Genomic DNA, 14,082 nt, shown 5'->3' with positions numbered 1-14,082 from the left:
GTGGGGACGTTCAAGGCCTGCCAGCAGCAGTAGGAACTGAGATCAAACAAGTGGAAGGTGTCCCTGCCCACAGCAGGGGCTGGAATGAGGTGGGTTTAAGATCCCTTCCAAACTAACCCATTCCATGATTCGCCTGCTAATGCTCTGTCATTTTCCTCCTGCCAAGTAATGCTGAGAAAAAAGAGCAGCTGGCTGATCTGAAGGGGTTAACAAAAACATTACCTAAAAAGCCCTCAAGCACAACTATTTTGCAACACCTACTTCAAAAATTCCCTTTCACTTCTGTTTAAACACCTGAAATACCACAGAAAGAAATTATCATAATTTCCACTCCAGTAACATTTCCATCATTGCTTTATTGATTCCAAACCCAAGAGAAAAAAATAGTTTAATTTACCAATATTTTAGCTCCCCTTACATTGTTCACAGCTATGATTTCACTGATTAGAGGCCACAGAGTTCAATATTTCTGTACATTTTTTCATTTGCACTTCTGTGCTGCAAAGGCTTCTTTGAGATTAAGCACCAAGATGTGGTGGGAATACAGAGAACAAGCAGTGGTTGGGACATCAGGAAAAGTTTGCTGGGAAAAGAGGGAGTGCTTCTAGCTAAAGGAGAGACATCCTGGAATAAAAACACTCTGGTTAGAGCCTATGAACATCTGCTCCTAGGGATGCTGTGAGCAGTTAATTGGTTCAAAATAAAGATTTCAGTGATCCCATGGGCTCTGCCCGAGGTTCCCATTTCAGTCCTGACTCAGCAGAGGTGAGCAGCAGCTCTGGTGTTTCTTTCTCCAAGGAGGACGTGTGGCAAGCAGGCCAGGAGCAGGATTTGGAGACAGAGGTTTGCATTCACAGCTGTGATTTCTGGCTGCACAATGCCAGCCTGGTGACAGCAGCTCTGCCAGGCACGGCGTGCAGCTGTGCCACCCAGCTGTGCATAAGGCAGGAAGGCTGTTTCCACTGGGGTGTCCCCCTCTCCACTCCCAGGGAGAGAGATGGCCAGCAGGGGAGGGAAACAGGCCGAGCTGTAACAGGTGGAGGGATTTTTAAGGCTCCTGGCTTCAGCCCTGTAGCAGATTCCTGGCCACAATCATCCTCATGACCTCGTTGGTACCTGCAGCAGGACGGGGATGCAAGGGAGACACAGTTAAGGCATGGTCCAATATTTTCCCCCTCAAAAGGCCAAGAGAACTCTTCCCTGATGTGCAATTTACAGCACAGAGAAGCTCCCCCCACCAGCTGAAGTGGCATTTAGGAGGGGCTGGGCTGAAACCCAACTGCTAAGTGCCAGCATAGTGCTTGGGAAAGCTGGTGCTGATTTTTATATGGGTGCTGTGAGGATGCAGGACCAGGCACTGAGCAGAACTGGATTTATATCAACATCTGAGCTCTCTGCTTCACATTTAACACATACACAACACAGCCTGCAAACCCACTTGGTATAAGAAAGAGCATGCCCTTACCAGGTACCCTGGGTGTAGGTGAGAGGATTTCAAAACAGGGAAAACAAAATATTTAGGAGGCCAAACCGAGATTAGAAAAGGCCAGATACTGTTAGAGACAGGATGCCAAGGGATGCAAACAGATCAAAGTCACAGGAGAGGAATTGTTAGGGAGAATCATCATGTGACCAGGAGTAATGGGATGAAACTGGACAGAGGCACTGCTAACATGACAACTAAATATCTTCCTTTGCTGTAAGACTCTTAAAATAGCCAGTAACTGCTGCCACGCTCTGAGCTCCCAGCCAGGGCATTCATACACAGCTCAGAGCAGAGCAGGGCTCTGAAACACAACAATCAGCCATGTGGGAAGGTGGGGACCTCCAGGGCAGTTTTTCTCCTAACCCCACTGCCAACTTCACTTGTAATAAGAGTGTCTTTCACCTTCCAGGATCTGGTGGACTCTGATGTCTCGCACGAACTGCTGCACAGCGTAATCCTTCAGGTAGCCATAGCCCCCGTGCATCTGCAGAGCCTGGTTACAGATCTAAGGGGATAACACTGCTGTGAGGTGACTTGTGGAGGACACGACAGTGGCAGAAGCTCGGTAAGGACCCAGGAACCTGGGCTCACTTTCTTTTCCTGGTCACCTAACCTCATCTTTTAAAAACGTGGTGTGATTCTCTGGCCCCATCAGTGCTGCTCTCGGTGCTATCACCTGTTATTGCCTGTTTCACACGGAGGGTGTGTTTATGTGGACAGCAATGCACAGAAATACCCAGGAATGCATACAGAGGACGGGTGTTTTTAGGGAATAAAGCGATTTTTGCTGCATTTCTGAGGTTTGCGGATGCAAACCCGAACCGCCCGATCGCCACCTGGCGGCCACTCAGGGGAGGGGCTGGCAGGGCGCTGGTTTCCATGGAAACACGACTCTGTGTGTCCTATCCCTCAGTTTGGGATAGAAAACATAAAAACAGCAAAAATGCAGAGTGCTGAGCACGTAAGATAGCTTCTAAACGACACTGGGCTAGGAGTGTCAAGTGTTCTTTTTTCCTCCCTTTTTGCTTTCTCTTTATGGGGACATTTTGATAAGGTAACAAAATTAAGTATTTCTCAAAGTGGTAAGATAATTTTCAAAGCAATAATATAATTATTCAGCCGTCTAGGAAAGACCACCTGCTACCTACGATCACCCTGCAAAATGCAAATTTTCCTTGGAAAATAAAAATACTCTGCTCCCTGGTTGTCTCCCTTTTGGCCCCTAGGAAGTGGTCTAGGAAGAACTGTGTAAAGATGTTTTAATTCTCAGAGATTAATCCTGAAGCCTCCACGTGTCTTATAAAACATCCTGTCCTCAAATGAGGTTCATATTGTCTTATAGAACATTCTGTGCTCAAACGAAGCTCACATTGCCTTATAAAACATCCTGTCCTCAAGTAAAGCTCCTGGCTCTGGGCTTGGCTTTGGGTTGCTACAGCATCAAACTTCTCCCCGACACCCTGAGCATTAAGGGGGGGTGTGGGACACATATTGAGAAAGTAAGAAAATTACAGCCTGAGAAATATTCCAGGCTGGAGCTTCTCAGCTCTGTTCCCAGCCGATAAGCTGGCCCAGCTCAAGGCTAGGGAGAATTTCTCCCAGGATGGTAATTTGGTCAAAATAAAAAGGAATTAATAACAAGACAACACCTGTTGTGGTGTGTGCCCAGGCCCTGGGAATGGGGTGTCTTCTCTCTGAACCAATCTCCTTTTCTCTACTCTGGGAGTTGCAGTCGTGCTATAAAACCAAGTGTGTTTCTGAATAAACTTGGCTCTTTCTTCCTGTCATGAAAGACGCCCACGCAGCTGTGCACCTTATTTCCGCCACACTTAAAGAGTTAAAACCCCTTTCCACGCCTACAAGGAGGGGGGTCTACAAGCCTGTAATTAAGATCCCAAGCGTTGTTTGAGGGACCTACCCCGAAGCACTCGTCGGTGGCGAAGAGCTTGGCCATGGAGCAGAGCACGGCCGCGTCCTCCCGGCCGTCCTGCAGCGCCCGCGCCGCGTTGCGCACCATGAGCCGCGCCGCCAGCAGCCGCGTGGCCATCTCTGCCAGCCGGAACCGCAGGTACTGCCAGGGCCACGGAAAGGCTCGTCAGCACCCTCACAGGGCTCTCAGGGCACCCCCACCTCCTGCAGCTAGGGCTGACACGCTCCCCTGCTCAGGAAAAGCGTGTTCTGCACTTCTCCAGGGATGGCCGTCCCAGCGTGGGGAAGAGCTCGGCTCTGGGGCAGAGCTGCCGCAGGGGTTACCTGGTTGTTGGCGAGGGGTTCCCCGAACTGTTTGCGGACAGTGAGGTGCTCCTGAGCCAGGAGAACTGAGGCATGAGCAGCTCCTAACGAGCAAGATGCTGGTGGGAGAAGCACAGAGTGAACGTGAAGCTACTTCAGACAAGCAACAAGAAGATCCTGCCCTGCTCCCTTGGCTCTCTTTGCCTTTCTCACCGATGTTTATCCTGCCTCCATTGAGCCCCTGCATGGCGATGCTGAATCCCTGCCCTTCAGCTCCCAGCCGGTTGCCCACAGGAACAACGCAGTCCTCAAAGATCACGGCCCGAGTTGGCTGGGAATTCCAGCCTACCTGGGAAAAAACAGAGCTCCTTCCAGACTGCCTGAGCAGCAGCACAACTCCAACACAGAACCACCAGCCTGCTCCCAGCCCCTTGGTCTCGCTGCCAAACTGACACAAAGCATCCAAAGTCTGCATGGTTTGGCCTCAGTGTGGAAACTGGAATGGGTGTTTCTGAGAAGAGGCACAAATCCAGTGATCTTTATGTTCCTGAGACTAAATCCTTCACTTACCAAAGGGATGGGTATTGGGTAAACTTCACCAAAGCTGGACTTGGTTGGTAAAACCATGCCAGGCTGGGACTCCAATCCCATCATGAAGAGATCCCTAATGCTTTCCATAAGCTCATTGGGACCACAGGACACAGCCTCAAGCTGTGAAGGGGAGGCTCAGGTTGGACAATGGGAAGGATTTCTCCGTGGAAAAGGCTGTCAGGCACTGGAATGGGCTGTCCAGGGAGGTATTTGTGTCACCACCCCTGCAGGTGTTTAAGGAATGCCTGGATGTGGCACTCAGTGCTCTGGCTGACAGGTGAGGATCATTCTCAGGTTGGACTCAATGGTCTTGGAGGTCTTTCCAATCTTAATGATTCTGTGGTTCTGTGATCTCTGTCCTGCACTTCCCTCAAGCACACAGGAAGCACAAACCAAGCCTCTTACCTTCCTCTCCTTCTTGCCAAAGCTGAGTCCTGGCATTCCCTTCTCCAGCACGAGGCAGGAGATGCCCTTGGGGCCTGGGCCCCCTGTGCGACACATGACCACGTACACGTCGGTGTCACCTCCCCCGCTGATGAAGGCCTGCAGGAGGGCACAACGAGAAAAGTGGGGCTTTGGGGTGGTTTTGCAAAACTAACCCTGAGCCCACAGCAGCAGCTGGCAGGGTGCAGAAATGGAGAGGCAAAGACCTCACAGCCAGAGGCATTTAGGGAGCCAGCTGGTGAAATCTCTGCAGAGCACATCCTGCCTTGGGAGAATGCACAGAGGTGAGGAGACAGCAGGAATGGGAAGGACAATGACACCCAGGCCCTGGCGTGCAGGCAGCTTTAGGAGGAGCAAAGAGGTACCTTGGAGCCATTCAGGACGTAGGTGTCCCCTTTCCTCTGAGCTGAGGTCAGCAGGGAAGCTGCATCACTGCCACTCCCTGTTTGAGAGGTAAGGAAGCAGCCAGTGAAGCAGAAGATCCAGAACCTACAAATTCTCCCTGGGATCATACCCTGAGTTTGTACCACGAGCATCTCAGCAGTCATCATCTGCCCCACTCCAAATTCACAAATGAATATGGAAAGAAACTTTTCGCCTACAGACCTTTGCAATGTTCATGTCCAGTTAAAGAGAAAGGAGAAGATGTCCTGGTTGAGTCGAGGATGCTCACCTGGCTCAGTCAGGCAGTAAGAGGCAAACTTTTCCATGCTACAGAGCGAGGGGCAGAACCTGCGCCGCTGCTCCTCGTTGCCAAAGGTGTCGATCATCCAAACACACATGCTGGGGTGGGGGAGAAGGAGCAGCATTCAGGATTGAACACAGGCTGTACAAGAACATCCCTGGCTGAACAGAGGAAAGCTCCACGGAGCTGAGGAGGCCTGAAAATGTATTGTTACACCTTCCATTCACCACAGACTCACTGCCCTATGGAACAGCAGGCTCCTGTTTAAGAGCCTCAGTCCCCCCTCCATGCTCAGTCCTGCTGCCTCTCCAGAAAACCGCACTTGAGGAAAGAGGCAGCATCATTACAGCTCTCTGTGCCAAGTGACCTGTCACTGGACATGTCTGTACAAGCAGGACAGCTCCAGGATCAGCTGGTGCCTCTGGGCTCTGTCACAGCACAGCCCAGGCACAAAGGCTTTTTCCAGGCAGGTTACTATCTATGGATAGCTTAAGTGGCAGAGCAGGGAACAAAATCCAGAACTTAATCCCATCTTGCATACCACAAAGCTAAAATTACTTCTTGGTGGCATCACAGTATTTGTTTACTGCCATCCAGGGATCCTCCCAGGGATGTGTGTACTCGAGGTCACAATTTAAATATTTAAATAATGAACAGCAGCAAGGGAGCTGCCTCCAGCTGGGTTTAGAGCCCACAGAGCAGCCAGGCTGACACCGCCCACCCCTGCACAGACACACTCACTTGTGGATGCTCATGTAAGCAGTGGTGCTGGTGCATCCTGTTGACAGAGCTTCAAAGATTATGGAGGTGTCAAGTCGTGACAATCCAGAGCCACCAACGTCTGGTTTCACATAGATCCCACCAAATCCTAGCTGGGCTGCCTTCCGCATTGTTTCCACAGGGAATATTTCCTATTGGGGCAGGCAGAGATACCTCAGTGAATATTCAGGGTTAGGTCAATCTCTTTTGGTATCCCTGGGCTACCAATTCCAGTCTCACCATCCTGCAGAGTTTAAGTCAACTGGGTGGGTCAAAGAAGAGGTGGTACCTGCACAGACACACTCCATCTTCAGCACTGAATCCAAGACTCAGGTGATTGAATAACCTGGCTAGGAAAGCTTCAAGGTATTTCTGGTGATTTCCCCTCCCTCCTACAGCAGCAGCTTCAACATCAGCCTTCAGAGCTACTGCAGGAACCCCTCAGTGTGACCTAGGGGCCATAACATCCTAAGGGAGGAAAGAGGGAGCAGTACAGCCCTTCTGAGGCTGTCCTACCTTCTCATCCCACTCGGCCATGTAAGGAGCCATCTCCTTGGCAGCAAAATCAAAGGCAACTTTTTGGAATTCCTTCTGATCCTCAGTCAGTCCGGTGGATGCTAGAAAAGCAGGAAGAGATCAGAACACCTCGTCTATACCCCAAACAATTTCAAAGTGCCCCTTAGCTCACACAAACAGTTCAGGGTCTCTGCTGCAGAGACCATTTCTCTGTTCCTCAGGAATATAATGAACTGTGCTGAGAGCAGGGGGCTTTGGGAGGGGCTTTCTAAGGACAAAACAAATCCAAGATCCCAGCTGTCTGTCTGCTCCGTGCTGGCTACATTGGAAAGCCAAGACAGGGGGCACAGTCCATGGCAGCTGTCACTCCATCTCACTAAGGCTGTGCTAAAGAAATGCGAGGGAGCAGTGCTGGGACTTCAAAGAAAAGAGGCTTGAAAACAAGTAAAGAATAAAGCAGTCCTTTGGAAACAGCATCTAAAGCTTTAGTTAGGCTCTGCATTTGAAACCTCCTGCTTCACTGATATATGGATCCAAGATTGTTTTGTTTGTTCCTCTCCTGATATTCACAGTTATGCTGCTGCCTCAATTTTAAATGTTGTTACATTTAGACATAGAAGCAATTCATCTACAAAATGTTCTGGAACCAGAATGGTTTGGGTTGGAAGGGACCCTAAAAACTATCTTGTTCCAACCACCTGACACCTTCTACGAGACCAAACCCAACCTGGCCTTGAGCACTGCCAGGGATGGGGCATCCACAAATTCTGGGCAACCTGTGCCAGCTGGAATTCTGCCAGCTAATATCTAACCCAAATCTCTCCTCTTTTAGTTTAAATCCATTCCCCCTTGCCCTATCAGTCTGCCCATGTAAAAAGCTTTCCTTCAGTTTTATACTCCCCCTTCTTTGAGAGATATTTTCCGATTCTTTATCAAATCTGAAAAACCGTGAACGCCTAACAAAGGTCAGGGAGAGACATGGAGAGGAAAGGACCTTTTTTTGCGGGCTCTGTCCCACTGCTGAGCACGGTGTAACAAGGAGAAAGGAGGGGAGAGGGAAGGACCTTTTTTTATGAGCTCTGTCCTACTGCTGAGCATAGTCTCATAAAGGTAAAAGGAGGAATGGGGAGAGGGAAGGACCTTTTTTTGCGGGTTCTGTCCCACTGCCAGGCACCCACCCACCGCGGGCTGCCCGCCCCGCACCGCCCGGACCGGGAGCAGTGACACGGGGAGCAGTGACACCGACAGCTGGGGACATCCCTCCGGGCGGGGACAGGAGCTCCGGGGCCACCGTCTGGCTGTCCGTGTCCCCCAGCCCGCCTCCCCCAGCCGCGGGGGGGTCCCGCAGCCTGCAGCAGCTCCTTACGGTCGATGCAGGACGCGATCCCCCGGCGCCCCAGCAGCAGCCGCGCCGCCGCCCGCGGGGCCGCTCGCCACGCCATGGCCATGGCCGTGCGGGGCCGCTCCGCTGCCCGGCCCCGCTTCCCGGCTCTGGGTTCCCGGCTCCCGGCGGGGCAGGCTGGGAGCTGTAGTCCTGCCCCCGGCGCTGCCCGCCTCCCCGGGCGGGGAGGGAGCGAGGGGAGCCGGCCCTGCCCCGGCCTTTGCATAGCGGGCACCGCTTCCGAGCGCGGCTTCCTCCTCCTCCTCCTCCTCCTGCTGCTGCTGCTGCTGCTGCTGCTGCTCCCCGCCCGGCACCGCCAGCATCCCCATCGCCCCGAGCAGCGCAGGCGGCAGCGGCCCGGGCCGGTGAGCGGGAGCTCGGAGGGCTGGGAAGGAGGGAGGGAGGAAGGGGAAAGCTTGGCATGGAAGGTGGAAAAGTTGATGCCAGCCGGCCTGGCAGGAGGCGGCCGGCTCGGGGCAGTGCGAGCGCTGCTGACAGAGGGGGCAGGGGATGGGATGGGCTCCCTGTCCTCTCGGCGGGGACACGGGGTCCCTTAGGGCCGGGAGGGACCTTGGGGACAAGCCAGCACAGCCCCCCTGGCCGGGCACGGGCACGGGCACCTGGAGCCAGCGCGCCCAGGTGCGCTCGGCGCTCTGCAGGGAAGGAGCGGCTCTCCAAGGGGCTCGGGTGGGCACAGGCAGACGCAGGGAGCCGGGGCGAGGCTGGGCTGAGCTCTGGGGACAGGCTCGGCTCCCCCCGGCACGGCACAGAGGGGCCGCGCTCAGCCCACGCAGCTCGGGCCGGGTTTGCCGCCCTGCTGCTCGTGTCCATCAGCGCTCCAGGGTGCGGCCCCGAGCCCGGCCAGCGCTCACACTCAGAGAGGAAGTGGCTGAGCTCAAGGAAAGATTTATTTGCTCTCCGCTCGCCGTGCAGAGCTTGCTGCTCTCTGCCTCAGCCATCTCTACTTTTTTCAGCTGCCTGAAGGAGCAGTAATTCCTCCTCCTCCTCCTCCTCTCGTCCATCAGGTGCTTCTCAGTGAAGAAAGGATAATTCAGAGAGACCAGAGATGCCTTGGCCGAGCAGAAAGAGAGACAAAGGAGCAGTAGCAGGTCTGTGCTGACATCCTGACTGATTTAGCATCTCTCATTTGAGCTTGCAGGCTATAGTGAAACTACAGACAGCCGTATTAACCGTCTGTCTTTCACAGGCCGTGTCTTACAGACAGCATTTCCTGTGCCAAATGGGCTGAGCACCCAAGCGAGACTGAGACAAGCCTGCTAGGTGTGTGATAAGGACAGTGATGTATTCCCAGCACAAGGGAGTTAGGAAATGGATTTCAGGCCCATTTATGCAGAGCTTTCAGGTCCTGCACAGCAGAGTTGGTCAGACAGAGTACACCCAGTGCAGTGCCAGGAAGATGATGTGGTACCAGCTACAAAAACTGAAAGCAGGAACATTGCACTGGAGGCATCACGATCTGGTGTTTAATGTACAAGATGGAAAAAACGGCACACTTGGCTCATCTGTGCCACTCATCTGCTTGATCCACTTTAGCAAACAACCATCCTTTTACCTTTCAACCACTTCTTAATAATTGTTTGGGGTTTTTTTTAATCTGTGTCCTGAAGAAACAAAGGATATGTATCCTTTCTGAATAGGTAGCTCAGTGGAGGTTAAACTAAGATTTCCAGCTCCTGCAGGAATTGAAATAGTTTGGTTTGTTTGGTGAATGTTCCTCTTACTAGATTCACCTAAATCTACTTTGTTGCCTGCAGCTGATTTCTTAGCAATTAATTAAAAAAAAATTCAACTACACTTCATGTGGGCAAACATGGTCTATCCTGAGGTTTTTTTAATTACTGAGAGTATTACACTGCATTTTTGCACACACAAAAATATCCTTATTTCAGATGCAAATTAGAAATACCCAGAATCATTGGTGCATAATGCTGCTACCTTACCCTGAGCACCTGGGGTGCCCCAAACTCCTGCTGCAGTCAAATGTGTGAAACCATCTTGGACAACTAAAAATATTTTTTGAAACAATATATGTTTCATCTCAATGTCTTTTTAAGATAAAAAAGAGCCTGATGCTAAAATTGCCAAAACCGAGGAGACTTCGGATAAGGAGGAAAAAGAGAAGTCGTCAAAACCTCCAGCTGGGAGCTCCAAGTCAGGATGGAAGAACTGGAAGAAAAAAGAATCTGAGTCTGGTGGGGAGGAAAGCAAGATCACGTATTGTCACTGGCTGCTGAAATCAGAACCTGAGAGCAGGCTGGAGAAGGGGGTGGATGTGAAGGTGAGCACTGGCACCCCCTCACTCAGCACAGGACAGCAGCAGGGTCACTCCTGCCCAGCTTTAGTGCCCAGATGCTAAAGGGACAGCATCTCAGATTGGTTTTTCTTCTCAAAACCCGTTTGTCCTGCTGGAAATAGAAAAACAAAATGTTCTTGTCCAAGGTGACAACCTTGGGGTTTCATACGTGTAATACAAGAGGAAATCAGCTCCTCAGGATGCTTGGCTGTTGGTCACAGGAGCAGCATCTATTTCAGACTCTGCCTTTTACACTGCTGCTTTGTAAAGGTTTTTCTGTAGGCCCTGTGGGAGATAAAAATTGTGTCAAGTTTGTGCTATAATTGAAGGAGCTGCTAGCAACAAATGCTTAGGCTCAGTGCAGACAATGACACTGTAAAGATCAGAAACCTCCTGAATGAATCTTTATTTTCATTTCATTTGGCAGTTCAGTGTTGACGACTTGAAAGCTCAGCCTAATCAGACAACCTGCTGGGATGGAGTGAGGAACTACCAGGTAGGAAGCACATGGGGGCACTGAAATAGCAGTAGGAGGAAGGTGGCTCTGCCCACAGCTTGTTCCTGTGCCTGAAGCATTTCCTTTTGGGGCACTCTGCCTGTTCATACAGGGATTTTGGCAGGGATCTGAAGTCAACTCCTGCTTACTGGCCTCTAGGTCAGAGATAGATTCAAGCTGGGTAATATAATGTCAAATCATCCAGTTTTTCTTTCACTTAGACCAGCCTTTGTTACCATACAGCAAGTCTGTACTTCCCCAAGTCTTCTGTCAGTTTCGCTTTCTGTTCCAAAGCAATTCCACCAGTGTTCCCCTGCTGTTATGATCCCTGTGCTATCCAGGATTCCCTATTCCCCTACACATGATCTGCTCTGAGTTGTTTGCTGACACCTCTCCTGGGCAAGGGTGGCTGAGCTGTTGAATTCCCACACACTTTCTGACCAACTGAATCTTGCTCTTTAGCCTTGTTTTTGCTTAATTTCATTCCAACACAAAAACATCTCTATGACAACTGTAGGAAACATTATCTGAGTAATTCTGAAGCTCATCTACCTCTCCTCTTGTTGGTTCCTATTCTTGGCTGCTTCTAATGAAGCCCTGAGAGCTTGATGGAAAGAGCTGAAAGTCTCTTGTTTACTCCTGACAGGCAAGGAATTTCCTGAGATCCATGAAACTTGGGCAGCAGGCCTTCTTCTACCACAGTAACTGCAAAGAGCCTGGCATTGTGGCCCTTGTCAAGGTGAGTGTGTGTGTTCTGGGGAGAGAAGTGATAATGAATGGGTTATCAAACAGCTCACTGCTTGTGTCTCAGCACCAAAGAGGGCAGGAGTTGTCCAGTGAGAGCAGGGAATGAGCCCAGGACACCTCAGCTCAACCCTACAGGGCTGACTCAGCCATGTGTTCCCAGAGATGGAACCAAGCTGTGCTGTTTTCCTGCTGACATTTCGGGGCACTCCCAGCCAGGCCGAGTGCTGCTCCACACACTGATTCCAATGTGACTCACTCCATTCTAGTCAGCAGAGCCCACAAGGCAGAATAAACCCAGGGCATAGAACAGCTTTTTCTTGAAGAGAATTCATCACAAAGATCATCATCAGCTCCCGTTTTCCTCTGTTCCATGTCCTTCCACACTGATCTCCAGCAGGTGATGCTGCACTCACTGTTCTGCCCTTCTTCCACCCAAGAAATGCAAAGGAGGCTGTCAGAATGTAGTTCAGGGAAAGCAAGGCTGATTTTTGCACCAGGATTATTCCTTGTCACATCTCATGCCCTTTGCTGACAGGTGTTTTGAACTCATGGAAATTTTCTCCCTTTCTGTTTCAGATTGTAAAGGAGGCATACCCTGATCACACACAGTTTGATCAGAAGGATCCTCACTATGACTCCACCAGCAGAAAAGAGAACCCCAAATGGTCCATGGTAATGTACTGTATTAAATACAGCTGTTCAAGCCCTGTGTGCAAGCCAAGAGAAGCTAGAAGGCTCTTTGCATCATATTGAAAATCTTAAGCTTCTGTCCTGGCTTAGCTGCCTTTTTCTCTCTCAAGAGAAAATTCAATCCTGTTTTCTCTGCTTTTTTTCCCCTATTCCTTCCAGAAGGCTGCCAAAATGTATCTCCCTAAATTTTCAAATCTTGCCTGCAGAGCTGGCCACATGCAGAACCCCGAGTTAGGAAAACGAACTAAGAACCACTGTCAGTGCACAGCAAACAAATCTGTAGTTTTGAGGCACATTAAATTGTAGGGAAGGGAGTGTTCATGGGCTGGCTACATCCCACATCTGAATTTTGTATTGTCTGTGACATGAATGCACCTTGCTGGTGCACAGTGCCAACTAATCACCTGCCAGAAATACTTTTGAGGGAAGTTCTTTTAGCCTTGAGCAGAGTAAAGCTTCCAGTTTCAAATCTTCATCCCTCAAAAGATTTTATGGGATGCCTGGAGGCTGTTGTCCAACCTGCCCCTCCCTTCCCAGGTGGATGTGCAGTTTGTGAGGATGACCAAACGCTTCATCCCCCTCTCTGAGATCAAGGCTCACCACCTGGCACACAAAGCAGATGGGGGGCCCCTCAAGGACATGATGCTCTTCACCAGGCAACGTCTGTCCATCCAACCCCTGACACAAGGTGAGAACCTCCAGGGACTCTTGATTCCACCTGTCAGACAAGCTGGAAGTTTCACTTAATGATTTTTCCTTCCTCACCACAGAGGAATTTGATTTTGTCTTGAGCCTGGAAGAGCAAAAGCCACATTAAAGCAGCCCAGCTCCCACCCAGCCCGCTGATGCCTCCTCCTCCACCAGCACAACTCTCAAGTTCACCTGCTCAAGCACAGCACCACAAATGTGCCCACACAAGATCTGCAGCCACACGTCCCTTGCCCTGACACACTGTTATTTTTGCTTATTTTTTCAATAAATAAAGCCTTTTGGAATCAACTGCGGCTACTTGGAATAGTAGGAAAATCTGCAATTTATCTTTTGAGAAAGGAACAGGTACATCCTCCTTGTTTAGTTTGGGGTCTAGTGCAGTTCTGTGTACTGCAGAGGGACATTGTTCTGCAGGAAGGAATTCCTGAGTTCTGTCTAGAACCAGAAACTTAAGCATCATTGAATATCCTGGGTTGGAAGAGACCTTAAAATCATCTCATCCCACCCCCTGCCATGGGCAGGGACACCTTCCACTATCCCAGGTTGCTCCACGCTCTGTCCAGCCTGGCTTTGGACATTTCCAGGGATGGGGCAGCCACACCTGTGCCAGGGTCTCACCACCCTCAGGGAAGAATTTACTCCCAACGTCCCATCTAAACTATTCTGAAGCTGTCCCCCTCATCCTGTCCCTGCATGCTGTTGTAAACAGTCTCTCTGGAGATGGATACACAAGGCAGATCACAGAGAACTTCCTGCAGGTGCAAAAGTTCCCACGTTATTTTAGTTCTGACATCAGGGAAATGGAAGAAAATAAAGCCAGCCTGCTAATTTTTAAGCCACATGGGTCCTCCACCAGCACAGGTGCCAAGCAGTGACACAGCTTAAAGAAAGACCAAGGATTTATAAAGATAACAAAGGACAAATTCCTCCAGCATGTTTGGAAAGCTGCACACTGTGGCACTTTCAAAGAAAAATCTCCTCATACCACAGGAAAAAACCCAACCCAATATAAAACAGACAAACTCGTGCA

At 50.5% G+C, this 14,082-nt stretch overlaps 2 protein-coding genes across 4 annotated transcripts; one reads left to right on the top strand and one right to left on the bottom strand.

Moving 5' to 3' along the window:
* Positions 1 to 336: 336 nt before the first annotated feature.
* Positions 337 to 8,201, bottom strand: ACAD8 (acyl-CoA dehydrogenase family member 8). The gene is made up of 11 exons (XM_014883607.2): positions 8,080 to 8,201; positions 6,714 to 6,814; positions 6,180 to 6,349; positions 5,427 to 5,536; positions 5,119 to 5,195; positions 4,715 to 4,852; positions 3,932 to 4,067; positions 3,740 to 3,837; positions 3,405 to 3,557; positions 1,889 to 1,991; positions 337 to 1,116 (listed from the first exon to the last, which is right to left on the bottom strand). Exons 1-11 carry the CDS (start codon positions 8,159 to 8,161, stop codon positions 1,064 to 1,066), a joined length of 1,221 nt encoding a protein of 406 aa, XP_014739093.2. The 5' UTR covers positions 8,162 to 8,201; the 3' UTR covers positions 337 to 1,063.
* THYN1 (thymocyte nuclear protein 1) lies at positions 2,033 to 13,340 on the top strand. 3 transcript variants are annotated; one of them, XM_088177744.1, is made up of 8 exons: positions 2,033 to 2,051; positions 9,120 to 9,203; positions 10,170 to 10,393; positions 10,836 to 10,904; positions 11,551 to 11,643; positions 12,228 to 12,323; positions 12,879 to 13,029; positions 13,112 to 13,340. In XM_088177744.1, exons 2-8 carry the CDS (start codon positions 9,161 to 9,163, stop codon positions 13,156 to 13,158), a joined length of 723 nt encoding a protein of 240 aa, XP_088033870.1. In that variant the 5' UTR covers positions 2,033 to 2,051; positions 9,120 to 9,160; the 3' UTR covers positions 13,159 to 13,340. The 3 variants fall into 3 exon arrangements, with proteins under 3 accessions (XP_088033870.1, XP_014739086.1, XP_088033869.1); XM_014883600.2 differs by lacking the exon at positions 2,033 to 2,051 and adding an exon at positions 8,234 to 8,459; XM_088177743.1 differs by lacking the exon at positions 2,033 to 2,051 and adding an exon at positions 8,243 to 8,459 and having other exon boundaries at positions 9,069 to 9,203.
* Positions 13,341 to 14,082: the final 742 nt, after the last annotated feature.

The sequence above is a fragment of the Sturnus vulgaris genome, chromosome 23, assembly GCF_052056855.1.
Source record: "Sturnus vulgaris isolate bStuVul1 chromosome 23, bStuVul1.hap1, whole genome shotgun sequence".
Lineage (NCBI taxonomy): Eukaryota > Metazoa > Chordata > Aves > Passeriformes > Sturnidae > Sturnus > Sturnus vulgaris.
This window is presented reverse-complemented; position numbering and strand designations above follow the sequence as displayed.

Bases quoted from the DNA above. Each gene is read 5' to 3' on its own strand.
- ACAD8 (XM_014883607.2), bottom strand. From the start codon at position 8,161: ATGGCCATGGCGTGGCGAGCGGCCCCGCGGGCGGCGGCGCGGCTGCTG. The intron at 5,537-6,179 runs GTGAGTGTGTCT...CCCCCACCCCAG, and splicing joins GCTTACATGAGCATCCACAA to CATGTGTGTTTGGATGATCG. The intron at 4,853-5,118 runs GTACCTCTTTGC...GCCCTCCTGCAG, and splicing joins ACGTCCTGAATGGCTCCAAG to GCCTTCATCAGCGGGGGAGG.
- THYN1 (XM_088177744.1), top strand. From the start codon at position 9,161: ATGCCTTGGCCGAGCAGAAAGAGAGACAAAGGAGCAGTAGCAG. The intron at 9,204-10,169 runs GTCTGTGCTGAC...TGTCTTTTTAAG, and splicing joins AGACAAAGGAGCAGTAGCAG to ATAAAAAAGAGCCTGATGCT. The intron at 13,030-13,111 runs GTGAGAACCTCC...TCCTCACCACAG, and splicing joins CATCCAACCCCTGACACAAG to AGGAATTTGATTTTGTCTTG.